Here is a 27,325-nt window from a genome sequence, read left to right as displayed (position 1 = left end):
CAATCGTAGAAGACTTAAAGACGGTTATAATCCGAATTCAGATATCTGTAGAGAAAACGAAATATTGTCTGTAGAGAGAAATTAAAATGCCTATCAAACTCTTTAGAGTCGTATAGAAGACCGGATACTAATGAGTTACAGCAGATAGAGGGTAGTTTATTCCGCATTGTTTCGACGAAAAATTTGATTTTAAAAATTAAACAAGTACCCAGAAAAAGATCTGCCTATTTTCCGATTTATAAAAAGTATTGTAATCGCGCATCTACTGTTTTCTTAATATAACATCATTTTGATCTGAAAAATTAACAAAAAATATCCGCGCGTCAAATTGCACAAATTGTTTTTTCAACAATCAAAGTCTTCGATTCGTAAAACCTCATACTATTACACAAATGCTTGTACTCAAATCAACACCCATGTCAAGAAGAACCTCAAGCAATGTTGCTCTTTTGACACACAGCATAGTCATATCAAAGGGCAATTTCGATGTATTGACATAATTTATCGAATTCCTTGGAGCACATGGAGAGCAAGAAATACATGCATCTTCTTTGTTTGTTTTGAAAATATCATTGCAAAGAGAAGGTATAGATCTTTGTACAGCTGAATTTTTCAATAATTGAGATTCGAAACAGTTCTTCCAAAGTTGTGATTCATATTTTGATATAAGATATGGTATATTTTCCACCTTACATTCAGATTCGTCCAAACTCAAATTCGTTTTCAACTTTTGTTTTTCCGGTCCGTCATTCATGGCTTTATATAAATATACTTGTAAATTGTACTGCAATGAATTTACAACAGAAGTAATTTTATCAGGAATCTTTTCATATAGATTACTCTGCACACAAGACCGATTTATTAACTTACAAGATGTAATTCCATGCGCATCTTTTTTAACCAAGTAACAGCCTTGACGTGAAACTGAAGCTTTAGCAATATTATCCTCTAAATTACCATCAACTCTCATTTTTGCGAAAAGACCATCAATAATTCCATCAATTGACTTCAAATCTCGTAAACGATTCAAATATCTATCAAATTTTTTCTTAGCTGCATTTGTTAATTTCTTTTGTATTTCATTAGATGATCCGACAAATACATCAAGATCTGGATGTTCTATTTGCGCTTTTTTATATTTTTCACCAAACTTAAGAATATGAATATCGGGAACTTCGGATAATAACAAATTTTGAAAACTTTTCTCTTCATGAGCAGTTACCTCCTGAGATATATGTAATAAATCATTAAACTCCCGCAAATTCCCTTTCCGTAATAAACATTCAATTTCTTTAATTGATATTTTGTTCATAAAAACTTCTCCGTCATCAATGTCGAACTGCGCGTTTGTAAATATTTTTTTGAGTACATTTAAACCTGGGTTATTATTTGGATCATCTAAAATTTCCACAATTTCTGTTTGAAATTTTAACTCTAAGTTTTTGCCGGCGTCCGGAAACAGATCATTAAGATTACGCAATTTCGTGAAAAAGCTTTTTATGATTGATGACATAACAGCATATAAAACAACTAACGATTAATATAAAATGGTATTTGTCGGTATGAATCAGAATTTAGGTAGCGTCAAAACTAATGATTCAGTGATAAATTCTAGTATCGCTATAGTTGTCATCTATATTATAATGATATATATAACATGTACACTTTGTTATAAATAATCGCGTAAATTATCTAATCTATAGTCAGCTCGAAAAAATAAAATTTACATTATAATTGTAATGATAATTTAAAATATCGTCATAAATGAGCCATAGGACGTAGTAAATTTCAGTCGATGCAATATCGTGCATAAATTATTGAGTGTACTTCACTCTCGATTAATAGTATATTACACACCGAGAAAAGAAAGTAGGACATTCCAACCCGTGTGTGTAATTTTCTACAAACACGCGGATTGGAACGCCGTACCTTCTGAGGTTTATCGTTTGTTTTCTCATAATAGGAAAGATCGACTTCCTTTCCGCCTTTGTTGAGAAAATCTCATAGAATTCAAGAGATTCTCATAAATTCCTATAGAAGTTTCATAAGAGTGAATGAGTTTTATGAGAAATGATATAGTTTAGTATAGAGCCTTATACATACAGTGTAAGAATCTATCGGATTTTTAAGCAGGGTCTAAACAGGGCATGAATTTAAACTTTCGGTACAGGTATGGTGAAAAATGATTTTTTTCACTGATTCATTGAATTAAATTCTACATAAAATTTATAAACATTAATGATATCTGAAATTTTTCATGTAACAAAATGTCATCCTGAAGTGGGCAGACAATTTAAAATTTTCTGACTTTTTCCAACAAATCAATTACAAAAAAAAAAAAAAATTAAATAATGCACTAGTAGAAAATTGATTGTTTAAAAAAAAAATCTAGAAATTATTAGACGTCGGCTACCTTCAGTATTATAACAAAATATTCATCACAGGTTACTGATTATTGCACTTTTATCATAAAACTGGAGATAATGTACAAAAAAAAAAGATATCGGCGCAAAAAATTTAGTCTTGCTCTCAGAAATTTTTTGCTTTATAAATTGAAATAAAAATTTTCTTGGGACATAAAAAATTTTTTTACGCGAGAAAAAAGTTCTTACGCCAAGAAAATTTTTTCAGTCATCAGAAAATTTTTGTCTTCAATGCATAGTACAAAAGATTTCTTGCGCCAAGAAATATTTTTTTTTTCTATGAAGATATTTCATGTACTCACTGAAGAATTCCAATGGTACTGAGCTCCGCAATGGCAGTTTATTCCTGAATCTGCGTCTCAATAATTATTCGCGATCTTGGGTCATTAGATTGTGGATTAGTTTGATTTCCTTTACTCAAAACACTTCTAAGGGCCAAATAATAAAATAAGATATCCGTAGATCACTAACTCGTTTAGAAAAGACAAAAATGATCGAATTTATATGATTTTAATACTTGAAAAATGAATTTGATGATTCTAAAAAGAAAGTCAAATCAAATAGGTATCTAAATTTCCGAAAGTTCGAACAAAAAAAAATCTAAATTCCATCAAGCTCTATACCGTATTCCAACGGAAATTTACTTCTTCAATAAAATCTAATAATTTACGCGTAGGTGCAAGTACAGTGCCGGGCATTACTACTCTCCCATCTGTTATTCAAAATTCAAACTTCTTTGCCGTTCTCATGTGACGGTAAGTTTTATTTGCTAGCCAGATTTTCAACGTCAAGTTTACCTAGTCCTGTCGTTCATACTTTAGGCTGTAATATGAGTACGAGGTACAAGAGCTACAAGTTGACGTGATTATGTAACCATAATAAAAATACAAATTCAATCAAAAAGTTGCCTTCAAGTTTTTAGGGAAAACTATAATACGCAAAATTTTAATGTCAAACAAATTAACTATAAGTTACCATCAACACGCACCGTCAAGATTGTGCAGTCAACTTGACATCTTATTTTGGCTGTAGAATTCCGTCAACTTGCAATCAAAATAGCTACCGAATACTCTGATAGCAAGACTCTGGTCAAAAAGTTGATGTCAATTAGTTGCAATCAATTTGACAACTTCAGCCATTGTAACTGTTGACTACAAGTTGATGCCAACTTTCCCAGAAACGGCGACAAACTACTGTCGCAACTTGTTACCAACATTCTGGGAAAATTTAAAGCAACTTCCTCAGCAAGTTGACATCTGGTTGTTGTCAACTTACGGAAATGCCAGTTTTAGCATTCGGCTTGGCGACGAGTTGCAGCAGTAGGGTGTCCTAACTTGGCTACTAGGGTATTCATACAAATGAGGTTTTCATTTGACAACAGTTTGTTGTCAACTCAATCATAATTTTTCGACACTGACATTTTAGCAAAAAGTCTGACCGTTAGGAATTCGTCCAATAAATTAAAAACAGGACAGTTTAAAGGCCACAAAGTGTTTACTAGATTTAGTACATGAAATATAATCAACCAAGTACCGTGATCATGATGAAACCGTCTAATGATGACAGCAACATTAAAGAATATATTTTTTTTCTCCGTGAAACGTAAGTTAAAAAAAATTTAATAATCATATCAAAATTCTAAATGCTAACAGTAAAATTACTCAATTTATATCTGAATGTGAATGTAGCAGACACGAGACAATTTATAAATTTGAAATAAATAAATTAAAATAATAAAACTGAAAAAAAAATGCGTGTGTAGAACTCGTATTTTTTTAAACACGTATTTTTTAATTTTTACTCAACTTACATTTTACTTTTTTATTCTAAAATTTAAAAAACTGCCAACTGTCAGCTACATTCACACTCATTAATATCACTATAAATAATTTCTGGGGTGTGTTAACAAAATATTTGAATTATACTTTCGTTGCAAGACAAACTTTCGGAAGATTTTCATTATTCGGTCATAATTATTTAAGCCCTAAGTAGGAAAGCAAAATTTAAAAATCCGGTTATATTAGTACTGCCCACCCTCAACTACTCAAGTGGATAAGAGTAAAGAGATCAATTAGGATTTGAAAATTTTTTCATTAAATTTATATTTCAAATTGACCTGATATCATTAAAATATTGATTATGTAAGTAGCTATCGATTGCTTTTAAAAAAATTTCTAGGTAATTATTATCAATAACTTGTAATGTATTGGATTATTTGAAACTTACTGCAAAAGTATGTGATGTCAGCGAATGAATAGCATCAACATTTTAGTAGTATTAAATATCATCAGATAAAAAAAGAGATACGAAAAAAAACAAGCACATGAAAGACAAATGGAAAGAGAGAAAATATTCCTGCCACCATCAAAAATTTGTAGGTAAATTTTTTTTCTCTTCTCTTTTTTTTAGATCATCAGATTGCTTTATTCAAATTGACTAAACATTTTACGGTGGCGCTATGTCTGGTCTTCGGACGTGAGAATAATGTTATCTTAAGTTAGCCATCAGAACAATAAATACTATCATTTGTTGACATTAGTCCTTAAGTCGCACCTGGACTTGAATGAAAAATTACATTAAGGATTTTAAATATAGTCTAACAATTTTTCTTAGTAATTGTGATTTTTGTTTTATCAGAAATTTATTTTCAAATTATAAGAAACAATTTATTTTCAATAATATAGAATTAGCCGCTTTTTTAATGTCAATAATCGAAACAAATTTACGAAAATTCTTTCAAAACACAGAAAAAAAAAGGATTTTTTGACACGAGAAAAATTTTGCCTTAAGAAATGAAAGTAAAAATTTTCTTGAAACTAGGAAAAGTTTCTTGCCGCAAGAAATCCTTTTTTTCGATGCATCTTTTCATATTTTGAACTTCATGCAGTTAAAAATGAAAATTAAAAAAAAAAGAGATCTATTAATTTGTTAGCCAATCAAAGAACTCTGATTTTCTATTAAAATGTCGTAATTACCTATTTTTTTAACAATGAACAGATATATTTTTTTTAATTAGTCATTGGAATACTTATAATTATCTATTCAATAATAAATTCTTAAATAGATTCTTCAATAGGAATTTCGGCATAAATTTCTAACTTATCACTATATTTCTAATTAGATAATAACAACCTTCATTTGTGATTTAATCATTAAAGTGCTTTAAACGATTAAAGATAATTGATCTTGATTTTATAAAAACGAATAATTATGGGAAAAAACGAATTGGAAGTAAGAAGTTATTAGGAGGTGATTTTTTTGTATAGACTTTTTTTAAGAATAGATTTACTTTGCAATTTGTTATTTGAGGTCTTCGATACATTCTTTGTACGTATTTAAAGCCGTTTGAGGTATAATCTTTCTTTGATGCACTGAAGTGGTCCTTTTCTACAATAGACATTCACTTCTCTTTTCTTCGTGGCTACAACAGAAAGCGCATTACGTATTTTTTGTTGGTAAAATAACACGCTGTCAGACTTTTAGTGGATATGCTAAATATACACTATTTGGAGATGAGTTGGATTGATCGTTTCGCTTTCGAGTGTTATTTTACAAATCAAGTAACACGCGATACCACTATAAATTTATATATACTTATGTACAATACATACGTGCGGGTCATTCCACCGAACAAAATTTGAATCAAAGCGTGACCCCTACGAATCTTTTTGAAATTTTTTAAAGTTACGATTTTTATTGGAAATTAGATCCCTTCATATTTACTCTAATCGTAGTGATCATTTTTTGAATTTGGCCTTTTTCTTTTAAAAACTTGCCATTAATGTTTCGAGAAGAAACACACGCACACACTCGGACATCATTTTGGAAATCATCAGAGTAATTTCTTAGGATTTCAAAAAGTCGACATTTGATGAAAATTCAATAGAACTTTTTTTTAAATGTCCGCGAAGCTTGGCTGTCAATGGCTTATTTCTTTATAAATATCAATGAAAATTTTATAGAATATTTTTCAAATGTTATTTTTATGTAGTAATTATAGTAATTAATATTTAAACTGTATCGTCAAAATTAATTAACGAAAATATGCTTTTTTTTGTATGGAATTAACTTTACTCTCCCCTTAAGAATCACTATTTTTATTTGGTGTTGAACGTTACACAGAATGGACAACTGCATTTTAACTGTTCATATATCAACGGTGAATTTGAATGCTTTAAAGGAAAAAAAAAACGACTCCCTTTCGTTAACTGAAATTTTTGTAGACTCGAACTTTAGAAAAAATGTTTCTTACACTTATGTATCCGCCATTACTGGTATTTTTTCAAAAATCGACTCTGTTGTGGCTGGATCAAAGTCGAAAATACACCCGATTTTCAACTCTGACCTGTAGACTTAAACTGCCCTAAAACGTTCCACTAAATCCACACACATACATACACACACGCGCGCGCACACACACACACACACACATTTAAAATCCATAAAAATGATCATTTCAATTTTCAAATGTATTGAAAAGATTTTGACTTTTCATTAAAAATATTCCACTTTTGATTGCAAAAGTTGATAATTATAATTCATCTGATTTATTACAAAGAAATAAAAGCAAGGTATCGAGTCTTCTCAATTTAAATAATCATATTAGCATAGAAGATGATATTCTGGTCGAAATTATTTTTCGAGATCGAATATTTTATTTATTATCTTGAAAGTCGTTATTTTACTAAAAAAAACTCGGAGAAATTGATCCTTAGAACAGTCAAGGACTAGATCAATGAAAACATTATTAAAAATAAAATACTATAGTAATAAATAATGGTATAAATATTTTTAAAAAGATGAAAAAAGAATCTGGACCTTTTGTTGATTTACTCTCTTTGACCAATTGGCTGATCAAACAATACAAGAACCGATTAGATCCCGTTTAGACCTACATAATTAAATGGGGTATAATAATTATCCTTTTTGCTTCCTCCCTTTCCGTCGATACTCAGATTAAGTTAATTGCTTTATTAGATTAGATTCACCTCAAAATTGAGGCGAAAACCTTAGAATGTTATTCGCACCAATAACCTCATTAATTCAAGACTTTTATTATTATGTGGCAAATTTATTAATTATATTAAGTATTTAATTTTTTGTAACGATATTTTTTTCCCGTATTTTAATCTTGTACTGAAGGGTTTTGAGATAGAAATAATAATAATCGCCCGTCTGGACAGGTAGTGACGAACATACAGTATAGCACCACAACTAAAAGCGGTTAGGACTTACCAAAGGTCATATGAGATCTCCATTTCATGTCTTGGCACATACTCACTTTATTGTGGGCCAAATGTTGTAGTAACAAACGGCTGACGTAGGCGGACATCCGAGGAACGAGTGGTATCAACGGTTAAGTAGATTGAGGTAGACATTCAAGATATTTTTCATTTATTACTGATCTCAAAATTAGATATTAAACGATTAACAATATTTTTTATTTTTTTCCTTTTTAAATGTCAGAAAACAAACAGAATATAGTCTTCAAATTCCTAAAAGTTATCATTATATATATAGTTGATTCTAAAATAGTTCATAGTACGACTTTTGACAATAAAATACAGACTTTTGATTATTGTTTTTTGAAACAGACCTAATTATTTTAGTATTTTAGCTCTGAACAAAGTATCTAATGTAATAGGATTTCATGCTGCTCAAACTCTCTGTAATTACGTACCCCGTATTCTTCAAAACAAAATGAGAAGATTAAGGAAAAATTTTAATGAGTGGAAACTCATTTTTACCATGTATCATATTGTCAAAATCGTATGAAGTCTTAAAATAAATAAGAGTCTGAGCAATTAAATTGTTTATAACAAAAAAACTAATTATATTTACAAAAAATAAACCATAGATTCAGAATCCTCATTCAAAAAACATCCAAAACCGACATCAAATTCCGTAGACCATAAAACTTTTAAATTGGAGAAGATCAATAGATGGCGTATGGGCTAATAAAACAAAAATATTTTTAAAAATCATGGAAAGGCCTGAATTTGAAAATGAAAAATAACCGTAAGATTTATTGCAATTTTTTTTATACTTTAGTGTCAGTATACTCAATATATTATTCAGCAGTTCATTACACTAATTAATTTGTTTACAAAAAAAAAGACAGTTTTTTTTTTGAAATATCAGTAAATTTTATCTAATATAACTTTTGTAGTCAAACAAAAAACATTTTTCTTACTATAGTAAAGTCAAAATTTTTTTGTGCGGTTCACATCTTTTAATGACACTATTATTAATAATCAGCTCAAAAAATCGTATTTAAAAAAAAAAAGTTTCATTTTTTGGTTTACTCTATTCTGAAAGTAAGCATTCATTAAATAATTCTTATCAAACCCAAATAATGATCTAAAAAAAATATTCTTTAACGGTTTCAAGAATCATAATATGTTATTAATATTCGAAATCTATGAGTAGTTTGAATTAGCCCTAAATAAATAATAATCAAATATTTTTTAGATGTTTATTCTCTAAAATAGTAAGTCATTAAAAATAATCACAATGCATTTCAGTCTGAGATCAATTAGATTAAAAAAACATCAACTATTTTAATGTCCAATAGTATTACAGATAGACAATGATTGATATCATAGTTTATTAAACTAACAATTAAAATAATTATGATTGTCTGCAAGAAGAGAGAAAACTCTCCGTGATTTTTTCACCCCTTTCCATAAACAGTAAAGTTCAATCGAAAAAAAGTTTTTTATTTACACTAATAAATTATTTTTACATTTATTAAATTCACTGAAGTAGATCATAGAGAGCCGTAATGTATGATTGTGCCATTTGAAGTGTTTCATATTTTGACAATTGTCTATCATTACCCAAAGATGGCAAATATGCTCTAAGCCTATCGAAAGCTTTGTTGAGATTTTGCATTCGTCTTCGTTCGCGAGCATTCGCGGCGAGTCTTCGTTTTTTTACTATCGTTGAATTCACAAATTTACCACGTTTGCTAGCCTCTTCTACATCACTTGAATTCCCATCACTCTCGAGTTCCATATCAATATGATCAGAAAGAGAACCAGAGCTCCCGATACTGTCGTGGCTTAATTTTTCTTCACTTTGGTTTCTTGGATTTCCACCTTCTCGGTCTTCGTCAAACCTACTCATTTGCACATGAATTTTGAGATAACTTGATCTTTCTGATTCATCTAATTCACAAGAGACACTTTGCTTTTTTTTCAACTGTGAGTAATAGTGATTACTTTTAGTTACTAAAGTAGAATGTTCTTTCGATGTTACTGAGGCCATTGTTGAAGGACTAATTGATCTTGAACTTGCTGGAGAACTTGGCGTATTCCAGCCGTCACTACTATTGTCATAAATAATACAACGAGATTGAACTGTAAGCACTGAACTCACTGGTGGCAACAGAATACTTTTTTCTTTGAGATGAGAATAGTCTGATAATTCAAAGTATGTCGGTGGATTTTTTTCTTGTGTTGCAAACATATAACCATAGTGAAACATTGTATTTGCAAAAAAAATGCTAACATTCAAAACTTAATAATTTTCATAACAACATTTGAACTATTACTTTTAATATCTTCTGATTTTTAAACCCCGTGTGAATTTGTAGAGAAATACTTGACGTTTAAACTTTTTTGCGATTAGTATGAAAATAAAATCTCATTCGAGCTATGAGAAGACTCTGAGGTAGCTAAGTCTAGAGTTTTGGGATTTATGTGTTTGAGAAGCGAAGAAGGTCCGTATCGCACGTGCCTCACGACCAATAGCAGAAGACGACTAGCCCCCACCGATTTTAAACTTCTCACCCTACGAAACGATCTTACAACAGGTGGCCCAGGCGCCCGCATCCAGACTTGCTTTTTTTCTTTTTTCGATGCTCGAAATCTTATAATTATATCTATTTGAACATTGGCGTGACTAAAAAATGATCATCCGTATACCTTTTTATTTTTTCATTCTTGTTTGGAAATATTTTATTTTGGATACGTAGTTTATTATTTAAGTACCGTAAAATTTTTTCCTATTCCGATGGTTACATTTCTGAATATCACAGTCATAATACCACATAAAAAATTATCACATGCCAAAATATGTAATGAATAACACGTCTAATTATCACTTTTTCATCACGATGTTTCGATATCATGTGAAACAATATTACGTTTATTAACATAAAATATACTAATCATCAAATATCTGTATGTACACGATGTTCATGTTTTTTTACGCATTACTACTCTGTGAAATTCGAGCGTATGATATTCTGATAGATGATAATTAGACGTAAGATATGTTCTTATATGAAATTTTTTCATATGATATATAAAGCCCTACAAAAATTTGTTTGTCCTGAAAAAGAGTTATTAAATTCATTTAGTACCAGGACAAAAGGGCCTTAGAGTTAACTACTTTGTTATTATATCATGGCCAAAAAATAAAGCCTACTTGAGAAATAACGAATACTCTAGTATATATATAATCACATAGAAATTCCCTAGAAAAATTTTTGCCTGATTTCCTCTTATCAGAATGTCAATCTAAGTATTACTGTAGCTATGATGATTATATGATAATGAACTCATTAATAAATTTAAAAGTGAATCACGATACTTGATAGTATTTTGGCTCATGATTAGTAACCAATCACCAAATCAAAATAATTACTTTTATTAGAAGTCTTTGACTAAGTAAAAGTACTTGTAATAATTTATTCAGTCATTGTTAATATGTTATAAGTGAAATCTGTTGTGTAATGTATTGTTTTACTAATGTTACTACTACTAGAGATTTTTATTAACTGCAAAAATAAATTTTATCAAAAATCGAAGTAAATATAAATTACAAAAAAATGTATACTATCAAAATATCAAAAAGAAATTGTAATAAATATATGAAACTGTATATGAAAATTGTTATTTGATTAAAAAAACTGTACAGTAATTTTTTTGTATGCATTGAAAATGAAAGTTTAATAGCAAATTTATTAATGAAAGAATAATATTGAAAGTGAATATGCTAAAGCTGGTTTTTCTCCATTCATTTATTTTCAATGCTTATACATATGCCTTTGCTGGTGTATGCTTAAAAAAATTTGTAAGTGTGTGATAAGTATAACAATATAAGAGTAAAAAAATAGATGTATTAAATGGCCAAAAAGTCTCACAAATACCCCATGAAAATAAGGTCCAGTTACATCTTTTCTCGTTCAATTAGCAAAAACAGGTAAGATAAAGTTTACGGTGGGCGCGAAGGTGGTCCAGTCAAACTTGTAATCCAATCTCTCGTTCTACGACTTTTTTCTCTCTTGTCCTACGTTATATCTCTGTCATTTGGGAATACAAGGCCTTAGGCTCTTTACAATAGACCTATATACTTTTTCAGATTTTTGAAATGCAGATAGAGTCGATAAACTTTGAAGATAATGACATGATATTGGTTCAGTTTTTAAGATTCATTTACTGTCGAAAACCAAATCAATTCAAATCAATACACTGAGAGAAGAATTTGCCATTAAATATAATAGAATTGTTTATGTCCGATCAAAATAAAAAAAGGGACTTGCTGCAATACAATTAGCAAATAAAAACGTCAAAAAAAAATTAGTGAAGGTAAGTAACTTCTCTAAAATTTGAATTTCGCGAAGAAGACATCCTTTGTATTTTTTATGACCATCGAAATATTGAGTCTTCTCAATCGTATATAAAATGAAAAACGCATTTTTAAACATATACATAAAAAAGAAGTATTGTACTTAAAAAAAATACTTTTTTCAAGCTGTTCCCATTCAGTAATTTTGATAACCCATGCATAAAGTTGAGATTAGTATATATTAGCATAAACTACTTTGAATCTTTACAGTAATCTTTGAGTTGAAAGTGGAGTCGTAATAGTGATCAAACAAAAAAAAAAGGCAGCAGACATGTATCTACAGGGTTGGAGTTTCAAAAAAACTCTTTAAACAACTCTTTAAATTCGTCCATTTTATAATGATCACTGCTTAATATTCAATATTGAAATTGAATATAGTGTTGTCGATCGCTGTCCGTCCAGTTTATGGATTTAAATAAAATGATGAGCTCTTTGTGTGGTCTTAGTTTTGAGAATCATGAAAAAAATATTTTTCAGGATAATATTTGCGAATAATAATTCAAATAAAATTTTCTATGCTTAAATTTTTTCATTAATTGCTCTGTACAAATAAGAGTTTTACACAAGTGATATATTTTCTGTATAAAACATTTTCGACATTTTTTACGGACACTAGTCCAATGAAATCGGATCATTCCTTAAGATATCGTTTACGAAAAAATTTAAAAAGTGCAAGCGGCTCATAAATAGCTAGAATTTTTCGGGCTGGCCCGCAGGGTCAACCGTTTTTCAGTTTTTTTTCTCAGGTTTTGACTATATTCTTTTTTGGCATTATAAAGACTGTAAAAAAATTAGAAGAGAGCAATTATCCCCAGTTTATCGACTACTAATTTTACTGTTCTACATCAAAAAGTCTGGGAAATTTTATCGAAATGATCTTGAATTTTTTTCAGAAAACTTCCTTGTAGAGTTATGTGGGGCAAGTGTCCTCTGTGGGCAAGTGTGCGCAAACCTATTTGTTTTGGACTGAAATACATGGGTTTGCGCAAACTTACCCACTACGCACACTTACCTCACATAACTCTACACATAATATTATAAAATTTTACAGACCGTTTCCGATGTGAGCTTTTATAAATTCATTTCATAGGCAATCAGTTGTAAATCATTATACGAATCTTATTTTGTTCCTAATTTTCTAAAGATAAGAGATAGTGTCATTAGATGAAAGGAACATAGGTTGTTAAAATGATGGGGTCGTAAAACTATGATCGCTAACCGATGTCTACTCGGGTGTAAGAAAATAAATCACCTGCAGCTTACAGGTGTCAACTAAATTCCAAAAGACTCTAAAATCCCTTTAGACATTTGATACTGATTCAAATTCTCTGGGTGGTCTGCACAAGTACTTGAATCTCATAAACATATATAGACCATCGTTTTCGTCAAACGGTATTTTATATCGTAACTATACTTTTGCTTTTATCTCACACCTACATTTATTCAATTATTTATTAAAAGAAAAATATTCCACTGATAATTCAATACTTATTTTTGCTACGAGTTATAACGAGTAGCTACCAAATTCTTAATTAGGATCCACAAACCGCCTTCTAATATTGTCAAAAAAAAGTTAAGTATCCAAATATTAGTTTCCTTTGTTGGGCAACCGTAACGACCAATTGGTATCATTTGTGGTGGTTCGTCGAGAATCTTAATCTTATTGGAATCTATTTCCAGTTACTTTATAAATGCTACGTTCATTTTTTTGACCACCTTGAAGTGCAGTTAGTAGAAGATGTTCCCTCCAAGAATTGCGACACATTGGTGACTTTGCTAGTAGATATACTACTATTTTCTCAAAAAAAGAAAAAAAAATAAGAAACATAACTCATTTACCTTCAGTTACTTGCTTCGAAAAGCAAATTAAAAAAACTTATTTTAGCTTATTCTTGACACTAATTTTTGTACTGTTTCAAGAAGAATGTATTCAGTATTGAAACGCCGACAAAGAAAAATTTAAACCATGAATTGCTGGCTGTAAATTGCAAACCATCGGCGTCAAGTTTTTTATGAGATCTTCAACTGACTTTTATTTATTCTACATCAATTGTATATTCAGTTATATTACTTTTTTAAAAATATGTTATGATCTAAAACTCATGAGTTATTAATAGATGAAACTAATATTCTTATAAAAATTATGATTTCGATTGGAAAGGTAAGTCCTCATTTTAATACGAAAAATGAATTTCACATAAAATTTGAATTCAATTTAAAAATTTGAAAACGGAATTATTTATATGTTACATAGTAAAAATACCTTTGTTCCCATATAAATTGTTTGAAAATTGGCGTTTTTTAACTATCAGCCCTACAGACTTGTTACGTGAATATAGGAAATAGTCAGTAAAAAATTGCAATGAGCAACTTCTGACAGGATGATCAATTACGCAGTCGGAACATTCAGGTGTTAGCTCACACGTATGTATAACAATAATTAACAAATAAGTATGTGGTATTATTTTATTACTCATTACATTGTATCGTAACATAATAAAATTAAAAGCCCTTTTTGAAACTAGTCAATAAATCAATCGAGGTTGAAATTTTTTCTCCATTCATGACATACAAACACATCCAACGAGGTATATAATGACTTTTGTATCAGTATAAGAAAAGTAAATATTAGCGACGGGATAAAAACGGATGTGGGCGGCTCTCGATATTTTGATGGTTGGGTTTTAAGAAATGGGCTGAACGCAGTTACCTTTGTGATTAAACTACTATCGACTTTCATCTCCGGATTTTCGATGGGGCCCTAGGGTTTATGATACTTTTTAACGTCTCTTTTCCTTAATTTTATTATAAATTTATATCCAAAAGACGCATCTTTAAATTAACAGGTAAAATTATCGAGACAGACGAAAGGTTTTTTTTGTTTATTGTAAAATTTCAGATTGAATTTTCTTTCCATAACATATATTACCGGAAATTAATATATTATCATTTTATAAAACCATTTCAACTAATTTTAAATATTAGCATCTTTTTAGTCGGAATTTTTTTGAGCAACTTTTCATTCCCACTCATAAAGAAAATCGCGTGAGAAAAATTTCCAAAATCTTTTTGTTTCTTCAACGTGAGCTGTAGGTTCAAAAAAAAATTTTTTTGACTGGACTAATGACAGGATAATTTATCCTGATTATTTGACTCATTACTGTCAGGTAAAAATTTAATTTAATCGAACATAGGCTGGTATTTGAAAAAATATACTGACCCGGGAGTCCTTGACGATCGAGATTTCAAAAAGATCTTAAATTTTTGGAAATATTGTTTCCATTAATTAACGGAAGCATATAAATATATGTCTTTATGGTCTTTGATAGAAATGAAAAAGTCAGTCTTAGGAAAGTCACGGATAGAAAGAAGAAAAATTACGATTGTATTGTATATCCCGCTTGCCAACTGTCTCAGGTGTATCTAAAAGCACCAGACGTGTGCTAAGTCGTGTGGCTGGCACGTGCTAGCTCGTTGCATTAAACTCTTCCGACAATTTTGAATGGAAACCTTTACGCTGCCACATATCTACTTGTCTCGAAAAAAGAATGAGCTTGGAATTGGTGGCGAGAGTATGAAAATTGTATATTCAATTAAATAATTTATTCTTTGGCTTTAGTCAAATTGACTATATTGAGAAAAGTAATTCGCAAATTCAACTGAATTATAAATTTTACCGAAAATTGTTAGAAGATTTTTTTTAAATGTATTTTAAATATCATGGGAAATAGAATAAAAATTTATAACTGAATCATTTTCACGAGTAATTGTTAACTTCTCGCAATAAAAATTGAAAATTTTCGAATAACGAGAAGTTATTGGTTTCGGTCTGATTTTTAAAAATCGAATTTTCATCGTGTGCACACTTGTGTGTGTGTGAGTGTGTGTATGTGCACGTTCCTCCAGAAGACTTGCCTGGTACCTCCGAGGCCTCCATAAAACATTCATTGGCCATTTTAATGTTGATCAGGATCACCGTCTAAAAAATTATATAGAAAATCTAGACTCAGCTTCCTGAGTTTGAAAACAGCAAGAAATTTGGGGTTTCCCCACAGGGTCAACGGTTTTTCAGACTTCTTTCTTAATGATTAATTTAAACAAATTGATCATCCATCTTAGATAATTGGAATCATGTCAATTATCCATTTACGTATCAATAAAACATGCATCTCTATAACTAAAACTTTTGAACTTGAAAGTAAAAAAAAAAAATAATGAAGCTAAATGATTTTTTGAGAAAGTGACCCTGGTTAAAAATACTGATTGAAAAGAATTGAGAAGCGGCCACTCCATGCAAACTGTATATCTATATATACAGACAAAAATATTGAAATTATTGAAAAGAATTCGAATTTCATCATTTTTAATTCTTTTTAATCAATATTTTTAAATAGGGGAGATTAAGTACTTCACAGAAAAAAAATCGTTTTTTAACTGAAACTATTAGTAATAAATGATTTGAGACGTAATTAATTAATTATACCTATTTTTCCGTTTTCCAAGCGGCAGAAAGAAAAATTGTTGACTTTTTGTTAACTTTAATGCAATAATTTGTTATAGTGTAACTTTTTGTTAACATAAATTCAACAATTTTTTTTTGTGCCGCTTGGGTTGTTATTCTGATCTGCAATATACTCAACAGTTGGTCATTAACTAGAAAAGGCGGGAAAATTCAAACTCTACTTCGATCAAAATTACAAATTTATTTATAATAATTTGATACCTTCAGAATTCAAAGACTAGACTGGATTTCTATGAAATGAAAATCTACACAGAAAAGCATTTACAAAAAAATAACACGTATATATTTTATTTATTTGACAGTTTTCTTACGCTTTATTTACAGACTTAATATCTAATACTTCTTGATTCTCAATTACTTCAAAAGTGTCATTGCCATATTTGCTAATTCTTCTTACAGTTTCACCTTTTAACTTCATAAGTTTTTCAATATTTTGAGGTTTGTTGTTTTCGCCAAACCAACCCAAGTTGTCAGCAATAAGATGATTGTTTTTACAGCCATCGCACCGAATAATTACGATACCTTTTTTGTAAGCTAATTTTGAAATCGTTTTAGATGATCGGAAATCACATTTTTTACAAGTGAATTCAATCAGAAGTCTGCCTTCTATTTTACCAATTTGATGTTTTGATGGTGGATTTTCAACTTCATATTTATTAGCTGTGGTATCTTCACTAAAACGACGAGTTTGATTTTTAACTAAATGATGATGCCACTCAACAGTAGAAAATTTTTGCAATGAACTTATTATGGGATACCCAGTTTTTGAAATTAATCGAACCGGTATTCTAAACAACACTTTCAATCCCAGCATCATTAAGGTTATGATTAAAGTTGGAGATAACAAAGTAATTTTTCATGAGTATTAATATGAATATAATATAAATTATACACAGTAAATATTCAAAAATTTAAATAATATCCAATAAAAAATATTGGTATCAATATACACAAATTATTTTACTGCAAAACAAGTAATTAGTACTGACTTCAACTTTTCAATTATCAATTTTATTAGTTAGCCTAAAATGCTGTTACTTGACTGCAAGTTAACGGAAATCTACAGCCGAAATTGGACGTTAAGTTACTTTGCAGAGTTAATATTCTCTCTGATAGCCCAGTTTGCTTAGCCAAGTTTATGATAGTAAAGTTGGCGGACATCTTTCAATTTTTAAAATGTTAAAATAATAAAATTAAATTTTTTAAACAAAAAAATTAAAAAATGGACTTGGAAAATTTTTAAATCAGTACATGTATTTTTTTTTACTTTATCAGTTTAATTGTTCAATTTTTTTTATTTGTAATTTAAAAATTGTCATATCTGCTACATTTACACTCATCAAAAGTTTCCTTTAATTTTTCGGCAACTTCGGGCTCATCCGTTTTTGACGTCCGTTTACAACTTGCTATACAATTTGATGTAAATTTACTACCCAAATTAGAATGCATATTCACTTCAAAAGTTGTATAGAACCTGTCAGAAACGGAAAAGCTCGAAGTATTTTAAATTTTCTACATGTGCATTTTTTTAGTTTTTTTTATTTTGTAATTAATTTCTTAAAAAAAAAGTTTGAAAATTTTTTATTGTCTTCTAACTTCAGGATTATTTTTTTTTTCTAGTAAAAAAAAAGTTAGCTCTAAATTGAGGAGAAATTAATCACAAATTTTTTTTTACAATTTTTGCTGTCAAATTGTCAGCAAATTTCGGTAATTTCAGTTGTCAAATTACTGTCAATTTCAAACTGACTATTAGGGATAATACGCATGCGCATTTTAATAATAATTATAGAAGGGGTAGAAAACTGAATGTGATGTAAATATATATATATAAATGTAACCTGACATATGCATTTAACCAACTTAAATTTGTTTTTTAAACAAGCTAAGATTTGGAAAAAGTGATAAATACATACAATGGAAAATGGGACAACTATTATTGTTAAGTGGAATGGACAAGAGTACGAAATTAAAGATCTTCAAAATGACACTACTATTCACGAATTAAAAGCAAGAATTTATGAAGAAACAGGAGTTAGACCTGATCGTCAAAAATTGTTAAATTTAAAATGTAAAGGTAATACAAGTCATTGTTTAGAACTAAGACTGGTCAGATTCCTTAAGTTAAAATGCAAAGATTTGAAATAAGTATGTACGAATGTATGTGTTATGTATCACTGCATATTAGTAATATGTTACAATGATCCAATACTTGACATTTGACAGTTTTCTGATGATTGTGAATGCATACATGAGGCAACTTATAAATTCTGTATTCTGCCTCGGACTGTCTCATTCGAAAAATTAGATGTCATAACTACTTATTTTTACTACTACGCCGTTCGTTAAAAAGATTAATTTTATTAATGTTCTTAAAATTGCATTTTATAACTTAAGAAATGTCGCCAATCATGATTCTAAACCATTATCTAATATTGTCTTGTAACGCCTAATTTATTTACTATTTTTCAAAGACAAAGGGCTGGGTGATGATCAGACCATCGGCATGCTGAATATTAAGCCTGGCTTCAAACTGATGATGATGGGTTCCACAGAGGAAGATATCGCAGAAGCAAGTCGAGTTCCTGAAAATGTATCTGAAGTAATCAATGATCTCGATGTCGAGCAGGATATTGAAGATATCGAAGTTGAAAATGCAGAAATTTATCTGGCTAAAATACAGAAAAGAATTGAAAATTATAAGATTGAAGAGTTGAATGCCCCAAGGGAAAATAAAAAATTATTAGTTCTTGATATCGATTATACATTATTCGATCACAGGTCCGTCGCATCCAGTGGTATCGAATTAATGCGACCATTCCTTCATGAATTTCTTACAAGAGCTTACAAACATTACGATATTGTGATTTGGTCAGCCACGAGTATGAAGTGGATCAACGAAAAAATGAAGCTTCTGGGTGTAACGGATAATCCAAACTACAATATAACTTTTCATCTAGACTACCTTGCAATGATTACTGTCCACACCTCAAAATATGGTCTCGTTGATGTTAAACCACTTGGAGTTATTTGGGGAAAGTATCCAGGATATTCGCCAAAAAACACTATAATGTTTGACGATATCAGAAGAAATTTCATAATGAATCCTGGTTCTGGATTGAGAATTAAGCCTTTCAAGCAAGCTCACTTGAATCGAGATAAAGACAAGGAACTGCTCAAGCTCGCTGATTATTTGGAAGCTATTGCTGAGGTTGACGATTTTCAAACACTCAATCATCGTAAGTGGAAAGAATATAAAAATAAAAAATCCCATCGCAAACGTCCACACAGGACTGAAGACAACAGTCAGAATATATAGTTTATATGATTAAAAAAAAAAGCTTTAAATTATCGACGTTTTTCTAGCATTTTTGTAAAGAAATTTTTTCAATTTAATCTTACTTTAACATTAAATTGTGAAATTAAACATATCTTCATTAATTCATTTTGTTATTATTGTCTGTGCTTTTTTCGTAAAAAATAACAGTTTTTACTTTAAATGACCACAAAAAATTAAAAAATAATCAAAGAACGTTGGGGGGAGGATTTGATAATGCTTTGACTAAATTTCAATGGTGTTTTATTTCGAATAATTTCCAGCTAAGATACAGTGCTCACCACAAGTCGTCTATTTCAAAAGACGTTCTTGGAAAAACTCCGTCACCGACTTGTGTGTGGATATTTTCACATGAAAAAATTACTTAATGTTGTTGATTCCATACTTACTAATGTTCAAAAAGTTTCAGTAAATTTGCTTAATCGCTTTAACCTTTACGCCCCCCCCCCCCTCTCTTAACTCGAAAATTCCAAGAAATTTTTTCTTCGTAGACTAACTCTCCGAGTTAATGGAGTTCGACTGTAATAAAAAAAAATGCCATCCCCATGCCCACTATGAGAAGGTGTAAGTCTAACTAATTAATAGGAAATAAGGACACATATATGAGCAATTATTTTTGTATTTTTTGCCAACGTTTCGTCACTATTTGTAACTTTCTCAGGACTCAAATATTAAAATTTACACGTTTGTCAACAAGTTTTTTTTTTTTAATAATTACCAGTAGTGAACATTTTTTAAAAAAACATATTAGACATAACTATAACATTAATGTTAATATAAAATTTCAATTGCAAAGTTGACTTTTTGTTATTAACTTCCACATTGATATATAATAACTCTTATAAAAATATATACTTTTTAGTTGAACAAATTTAAAAATTCAGTTTCTACGTGGATTCTACTTATTGTACTTCTTATTCGAATTGATTGCTAAATTAAAATTCAAAAACCTTTTTAAATGGGTAAGGAAAAAAAAGTATCAGCTAAAGTATATGATTCCCAGCACAATATTTAAATAATAATTGATGAGTATCATTTTAAAAAAAAATTTTTTTAATTTCAAATTCAGCAAAGCCACTTGTTAATTTTTCAAATATATTCACAAATGTTCTTTTTTTTCTGCCCCTCTGTGGAAAAAAAGGTTTTAATTAGTAATAACGTAGTGTAAAAATTCATTTTTATCAGCCTCGCTAGCCCCATAAGGGTCGGATTTATGAAAAAAAAAAAAATTTCGGGAATTCGTTGGTATTTGTTAATTTTATAAAATATTAATAATAAAAAAACAAAAAATAGAATCTCTCTGGCGGGGAATCGAACCCCGGTCTCCCGCGTGACAGGCGGGGATACTGACCACTATACTACCAGAGACCGATCATATTCGCTTACCTGTTGGAGACGGATTTAAGCACATGCACGGTTCCATCAATGAGTAGTATAATGTATCATTTTATTATGAAAAAGTCATAAAAATGTAAAAAAAAAGTAATTTATGTATTGCATAATTGGTTAAATAGTTGCAACTTTGACTGAAAATTAACAAAGGTAAGACTAGAATTGGATGTCAAGTTGACATCAAAAGTATTACACATAACTAGGTTTGATCAGCAAAAGTTTCCTTTGATTTGACGTCAAGTTGTTGCCAACTATGAAATATTTCAATGTTTGAGTATAGCTTAAACCTCAAATTGATGTTAATTAACACCCGCTTTAGAAGAGAAAAAAAACTTAAAGTTGCAAGGAAATATCTGAAAACACAAAAGTTTCTTTTAAAGTGACAGTTGTTGGAATGTTCGCGTTAACTAATCAAACGTCAACTTCTTGCAGTGAACATCATGAAGTTCTGCCGTACCTCTGATAGTCACTTTGGCTACAAATCGACGTCAACTTAGGATCTCAAATTGCCCGATTTTTAAAGCCAGTATCAGATGTCAAGTGACAGCAAAAGTTGGAGAGTAATAACAAAAAACTTCCTGTACTTAACTTTGCACTGTCAAAATAATCGAGAGACTTTATGATTCTGTCCTAAAAAGTCGATTCTTAAGTAAAATCGACTTTCATTTCTACTCTGTCATTCGTACCATGCATTAAAAAAAAAAAAATATGGATCAGCTGTTTTCAGTTTAAAAGAAAGAACAAGCAGCGAAACGCCAAGATTAACAACGATGAGAATCATTTTTGAAAACTATCTAAAATAATTTTTCAATCTGTTTTTTAATAATTTATTGAAAATAGTTTAAAATTTAACAGGCATTATACTATTCACTAATTTCGGTTTCGCTATAAAAGAAAAATGTATCGAATCGGCTTAAAATCTTCAAATAATTTTATTTATCAAATCTACAAAGTGAGTAATTAATTATATGTCAAAATAGAGTATTTATGTAACATTTAAAAAACATGTTTTGATGAATGATTTTCACTATAATTATTTATAATAACATCTAAAAAACTTATAACTAATTTTCTATAATTTGTCATCGCCAAAAAAAATATTTTTTTTTAAATCAGAGCTATAAAATATGAATCTAAACATCAAAACGTCAAACTTAACCTCTTATAGTTGCAAACTTATAAATACGAGTAATTTATATTATTCGCTAATTGAAGATGACAGGAAACTTTTTTAAATGTTTTACTATTCTATAATCTATTGCCTGTAATTTAATTTCAACACATATGTTATGGATTTTGCAGATTGAAAAATTTGACAATTCAAAGTTGTATTCTACAGTAAAGTGTAAAACGTTGCAGAATTATGCTAATAATGGAAATAGGTAATTGATTAATATAATCATTAATTATTGAGCTAAAATTTATTACTAAAAATTGATAATACATAAATTTTTAGATTATCGAATCGTTTAATTGTAAGATATTCATCACAGAACACACAAAGGTATCAATATATTTTTATTCAACTTCGTAGCCGTTAATCCAAAGACAATTTACGATAATTGATCCATATGAAGATTAATCCTCTGACAATTGATTCAAGCGACAGTTGATCCAAACGATAATTCATACAATATTACTGATTAAATACGTTAATATCCTAATTAATTACAAACATGTGTAATCCCTGATAAAAAAAAAAGTATTAAAAATGAATTTGAATTCTTTGCAATACTTCTGAATACTTTCCAGTTACTTCTCGTACGGAGCTTTAAGATTGTAGATCGTTTTTAATTCTTTTTTTTTTAATCTGGGATAATAACGTCGCCGTTTTTTTCAAACGTTTTGTATATGTCTATGTGGAAGTACAAGTATGTCAATACACACGCTTGCAATGGTACTAAAATATTATCTAGTGAAATTAATAAACTCCAGAATTAAGTACTAAGGATAAAACCACCACATAATTTTATATCAATTTTTACTCAGATTAATTGCGTCTCAAATTAATTATTAATAGATAAATTATCGCTCAATCAATTCTGCTGTGCTTAAGTAAAGGACAGTAACTTCACTTACTGTTTTTCTATTTAAATCATGTTAAGTTAACATGGATAAGATAGAAAAGCAGTAAATTAATTTACTGCCCACTTCCTGAGCACGGCAGAAATGTCGCTAGGATCAATTGCCGGTGGTTTGTCGCAAATTATTTGCCGCGTTACCATTTTTATACATTAATAAGTTATAATTTAAATAAAACAAAACTTTATACTGTTTAAATTTATAGCCATAAAAGCGGGAAGAGCCGAATCGGTGTCTTGGCTATTAGTTCAGTCACGTTAGGAACGTTTGCAATATTAGCGTACGCAAAAAGTAACACGGATTTTAGAAATTTTCTTGAAAAATGGATTCCTGGAACGGATAAAACAATCAAATTGATATTTTTTGAAGAAAATTCTTTTATTGCTAATATTCAAGATTTCTTCAATAGTTTAAAACAGAGGTAAGAACTTAGAAACTTCCTTTATGTTGAATGGAGTTTGATCTTAAAAAATTTATTTTGTATAGCCTGACTTTCGGAATTTTTAATACCGCAAATGAAACTGAAAATACTAAAGTGAACGATGAAAAGAAAGGTAAGAAAATAATATTTAAAAATTAGTAGCAATTGCGTAAGTATATATTTACTACATGAAAAATATTTACTGACATTTTCAAACTTACTAGATGTATTTATGCATAAAATGTTTATTTGATTGGAATTAAAAAAAATAAATAACTTATAACAATTTTTCGAATAATAACTTATAATTATGAGGGAATGAACTGATGATAAAACTAATACTCATATTACTGCATTTTTACATAAATAATCCTACTAATATCATTCATTAATCGTAATTACTAAAATCCTTAGCATCAAAGGCAATAATTGAGGCGCCAATCGAATCTAAGCAAAGAACCGAGACTTTGGTCAAGACTGATAGTAAACCGAAAAAAACTAAAACAGACGGATTAGAAGTTGGTAGGTAATTTAATTTTATATTTTACTCCACTAGATTAAATAATATGAAAGCAAAAGCATTATTAATATACTGGTGAATTTCTACGCCAATCTCGTATTTTTTTCATACATTTTATAATAGAATCAACTACTAGAAGAATCTTTACTTATTTTAGAATATCAATTTCGGACACTGTGTCTCAAGTGGATACTTGACATTTAGTTGTAATTTCAGTAAATACGTCGAATAAATCATTTTTTTTTTCTTCTAGGCAATGACAATTCTCGTTCATCTTCGAAAACTACCAATGAATTGAAAACTACGAGCCTAGAAGACTTCAAAAAGTCTTGTAGTCAATTAGCTGCAAAAGCAATAAGTGATTACGAAAATGCTATTCAAGTAATACATAACTACAACAAAAATGTCGTAGAAATTATTGACGCAAATGTATCTACTGTTCGCTCATCGTCGATATGGGAAAGGTTATTATTTAATACAAAATTTGTTTCCCTCAATGCATCTTTCATGTCATTTTGCAATAATATCCAAATCGTAGAATTTCCTTTAGGTCTGCGTTTAATTAGGTTGCATCAAACAGCGAGGCCTGCAAAAAATATTTAATCCATTATTATTTCTTGCCTGATTATAGATTAAGAGAGGAGACCGAAAAAAAGAGAAAAATTACCCAACAAGTTGATAAAAGCGCAGCCGATGTTATACAAGAAATAAAAAGTTTCTTAAGTCTTGTGAATTCGAAATTTGATGTACCAGAGGGGCTGAAGTCAGATGCTCGCAAATTCGCGGACAATATTTTGAGTGAAATTGACAAAACTAAAAAGAAATTCGAAAAAGAACAAAGTACCGTAAAGATTGCTGACAAATACTGGGATAAGATAAAAACTGCCAGGGAAAATTTTCATGAGGAACTTCAAATATTATTCCCCGATATAAATATTAACGATCGACTTTTTCCTGATAATGACAACGCATTTGATCTCTTTGTACTTTACATGTATAATAAAGTTAACCATCTAGAATCAGAATTGAGCAAACTTGAGGTTAGAAAAGGATTAAATTATCATTTTTTAAGGCTCAATCTATTATCAATGAAAATTTTTTTTTGTTCAGACGATTGGAAATGAAAAATTAAAAGCTGCATTACGATCGACAGGAGAGGGAGCAAGTGAAAGTAAAATCAATGAAGTTGTCAGTCGAGAAATAGAAAAAGAAAAACGAATTCTTCAAGAAGAGTTTGCTAAAAAGGTGATGCTGCTTCATACTTTGAATGTTAATTAAAGTATTTACATTCCAAATGTTTTAGAACCGGAAACTGAGCTCAAACCAGAAAGTATAATCTTAGTCCGAACTTATTTTAATTAATATTGATATTTTTTGTAGCTTTTAGAGGAAAGAAAAGTTTTTATGGAAGAACTTCGGAAGCAACTGAAGCTTCAAGCGCAGGTCAATGCGGACCAAATGAAAGAAACTCTTGAATTGAAAGAAAAAGAAACTGAGAGATTAGTAAATCATACTCTCGAAGAACAATTAGAGAATGAATCGAGCAATTATAAGGCTCAACTTGGAGTTATTGTCGGTCGATTGCGTGGTTTAGATGAAGCTCTCAAGTGTAAGTATAGATCTGGAATTGATAATAATTTTTTTAACTAAAAGCTGTTTTTTTTAAATTACAAGCAGAGACTTAAATTTTATTTATTTGATGTTTTATCTTTAGTGCGCTTGTCAGAAGAAAAAGGAGCATGTGAAGTACAGGTACTTTGGGCTGCTTGTCAATCATTAGCAAGAGCAGTAAAAGCGACCGACAGTATTTTGGTCGAACAACCATTAAGACCACTAGAGTTAGAAATAAAAGCAGTTTTAAAAGTTGCTCGTAAGTTGAAATAGAGTTTTTGAAAAATATTTTTGGGAAACTGATTATAATTATTGTATTTCTGTGTATGTTCTCTAATTCAATTTACTTTTTAATAGCAAAAGAAGATACTCTTGTTCAAGCAACTCTTGCTGCAATACCCGAGGAAGCTGTAAAAAGAGGAGTTTTTTCAGAGAATGCTTTAAGGGAGCGATTTTTGAAGGTTAGTGAAAGGAATCTGTTATTTGTATCCATTAATAAAAATAAGTCTTATTGCTTATTTTTTTGTTATTTAAAAATTCAAGGTTGAGCATATGGCGAGACGTCTCGCCCTTGTTCCTGAAGAAGGCGCATCTTTACCCATTTACTTGTTGAGTTATCTTCAAAACTTTTTACTCGTTAAGGCTGAAACTCCAATAACAAAAAAAGAGTTATCTGATGAACCAATTGATGTCAATAAACTCGATACTTACGACATTTTGAATCGTGCGAGGTAAAAATACATATTTTATTGTTTTTTTGGTAGAAACTTGAATTCACATATTACGTACAATGTGTTTTTTTTTTTTTTTTTTCAGATATTGGCTTGATCGAGGAAATTTTAAAATGAGCCTTAAATATATGAATCTTTTGAGCGGAGCACCAAGAAGCGTAGCTAAGGATTGGATGAACGAAACAAGAATTCTGTTGGAAACACAGCAGGCAGTAGACACTTTGATTGCCTACACCGGAGCTATAGGACTTTTATTCCTGGGTAGTGATAATCAAAAGAAGGTTTGTTAATAATTATTCTGCAATAATTAGACTTCTAAAGAATCATTAGCTTGTAATCTACTTCAAATTTGTCCATTTTGATTACAGGTTGAACATTAGTAAGTGAACAGAATACCCACCAGTTTTGTGCTTCACTGTATTGCCAACGATCAGCGCAGGCATCAATTCGCTTTGAATTTTCCATACATTAAAAAAAATAGACATTTGTATAATTTAAAAAAATAGTAATGTATATTTGAATATAATGTTGAAAACATAGTTGATTGTTGCGACAAAATCTTGAAATTTTTACTCTTCACTTATAGCATTTCATCGTTGAATTTTTTTTATTTATATTGTGGAATCACTATTTAAACCATGTATAGTTTCCTT

The 27,325-nt window shown here is 29.7% G+C and overlaps 5 protein-coding genes and 1 non-coding gene across 7 annotated transcripts; 2 read left to right on the top strand and 4 right to left on the bottom strand.

Moving 5' to 3' along the window:
- Positions 1-333: 333 nt before the first annotated feature.
- Pif-5-1 (putative envelope protein ODV-E56-1) lies at positions 334-1,629 on the bottom strand. Its single transcript, NM_001414784.1, has one exon. The coding sequence runs from the start codon at positions 1,511-1,513 to the stop codon at positions 377-379; it is 1,137 nt and encodes a 378-aa protein (NP_001401713.1). The 5' UTR covers positions 1,514-1,629; the 3' UTR covers positions 334-376.
- Positions 1,630-8,858: 7,229 nt separating this feature from the next.
- On the bottom strand, positions 8,859-10,503 carry LOC103570166 (protein atonal). Its single transcript, XM_008547798.2, has one exon. It carries the CDS (start codon positions 9,909-9,911, stop codon positions 9,180-9,182), a length of 732 nt encoding a protein of 243 aa, XP_008546020.1. The 5' UTR covers positions 9,912-10,503; the 3' UTR covers positions 8,859-9,179.
- A 6,334-nt stretch (positions 10,504-16,837) lies between these two features.
- LOC103570167 (DNL-type zinc finger protein) lies at positions 16,838-17,618 on the bottom strand. The gene has a single exon (XM_053738299.1). It carries the CDS (start codon positions 17,396-17,398, stop codon positions 16,889-16,891), a length of 510 nt encoding a protein of 169 aa, XP_053594274.1. The 5' UTR covers positions 17,399-17,618; the 3' UTR covers positions 16,838-16,888.
- Positions 17,619-18,381: 763 nt separating this feature from the next.
- Positions 18,382-20,019, top strand: LOC103570168 (ubiquitin-like domain-containing CTD phosphatase 1). 2 transcript variants are annotated; one of them, XM_008547801.2, is made up of 2 exons: positions 18,382-18,649; positions 19,053-20,019. In XM_008547801.2, exons 1-2 carry the CDS (start codon positions 18,496-18,498, stop codon positions 19,895-19,897), a joined length of 999 nt encoding a protein of 332 aa, XP_008546023.1. In that variant the 5' UTR covers positions 18,382-18,495; the 3' UTR covers positions 19,898-20,019. The 2 variants fall into 2 exon arrangements, with proteins under 2 accessions (XP_008546023.1, XP_008546022.1); XM_008547800.2 differs by having other exon boundaries at positions 18,382-18,655.
- A 1,192-nt stretch (positions 20,020-21,211) lies between these two features.
- On the bottom strand, positions 21,212-21,283 carry Trnad-guc (transfer RNA aspartic acid (anticodon GUC)). The gene has a single exon. It is a non-coding gene; the product is annotated as a tRNA-Asp (tRNA).
- A 749-nt stretch (positions 21,284-22,032) lies between these two features.
- On the top strand, positions 22,033-27,211 carry LOC103570169 (MICOS complex subunit Mic60). Its single transcript, XM_008547802.3, has 15 exons — positions 22,033-22,259; positions 22,610-22,689; positions 22,764-22,811; positions 23,595-23,810; positions 23,876-23,943; positions 24,225-24,332; positions 24,584-24,794; positions 24,962-25,370; positions 25,441-25,575; positions 25,711-25,939; positions 26,045-26,200; positions 26,299-26,402; positions 26,485-26,672; positions 26,758-26,953; positions 27,041-27,211. Exons 1-15 carry the CDS (start codon positions 22,206-22,208, stop codon positions 27,050-27,052), a joined length of 2,214 nt encoding a protein of 737 aa, XP_008546024.1. The 5' UTR covers positions 22,033-22,205; the 3' UTR covers positions 27,053-27,211.
- The last annotated feature ends 114 nt before the right edge of the window (positions 27,212-27,325 follow it).

The sequence above is a fragment of the Microplitis demolitor genome, chromosome 4 (assembly GCF_026212275.2).
Source record: "Microplitis demolitor isolate Queensland-Clemson2020A chromosome 4, iyMicDemo2.1a, whole genome shotgun sequence".
NCBI lineage: Eukaryota > Metazoa > Arthropoda > Insecta > Hymenoptera > Braconidae > Microplitis > Microplitis demolitor.
The sequence above is the reverse complement of the archived record's forward strand: the minus strand, read 5'-3'. Positions and strand labels throughout refer to the sequence as shown.

Excerpts from the sequence above, each read along its gene's own strand:
- Pif-5-1 (NM_001414784.1), bottom strand. The coding sequence starts at position 1,513 with ATGTCATCAATCATAAAAAGCTTTTTCACGAAATTGCGTAATCTTAAT.
- LOC103570166 (XM_008547798.2), bottom strand. The coding sequence starts at position 9,911 with ATGTTTCACTATGGTTATATGTTTGCAACACAAGAAAAAAATCCACCG.
- LOC103570168 (XM_008547800.2), top strand. The coding sequence starts at position 18,496 with ATGGAAAATGGGACAACTATTATTGTTAAGTGGAATGGACAAGAGTAC. Across the intron at positions 18,656-19,052 it reads GTTAAATTTAAAATGTAAAG|ACAAAGGGCTGGGTGATGAT; the intron begins GTAATACAAGTC and ends TATTTTTCAAAG.
- LOC103570167 (XM_053738299.1), bottom strand. The coding sequence starts at position 17,398 with ATGATGCTGGGATTGAAAGTGTTGTTTAGAATACCGGTTCGATTAATT.
- LOC103570169 (XM_008547802.3), top strand. The coding sequence starts at position 22,206 with ATGTATCGAATCGGCTTAAAATCTTCAAATAATTTTATTTATCAAATC. Across the intron at positions 22,260-22,609 it reads TTATTTATCAAATCTACAAA|ATTGAAAAATTTGACAATTC; the intron begins GTGAGTAATTAA and ends TGGATTTTGCAG. Across the intron at positions 24,795-24,961 it reads TCATCGTCGATATGGGAAAG|ATTAAGAGAGGAGACCGAAA; the intron begins GTTATTATTTAA and ends GCCTGATTATAG.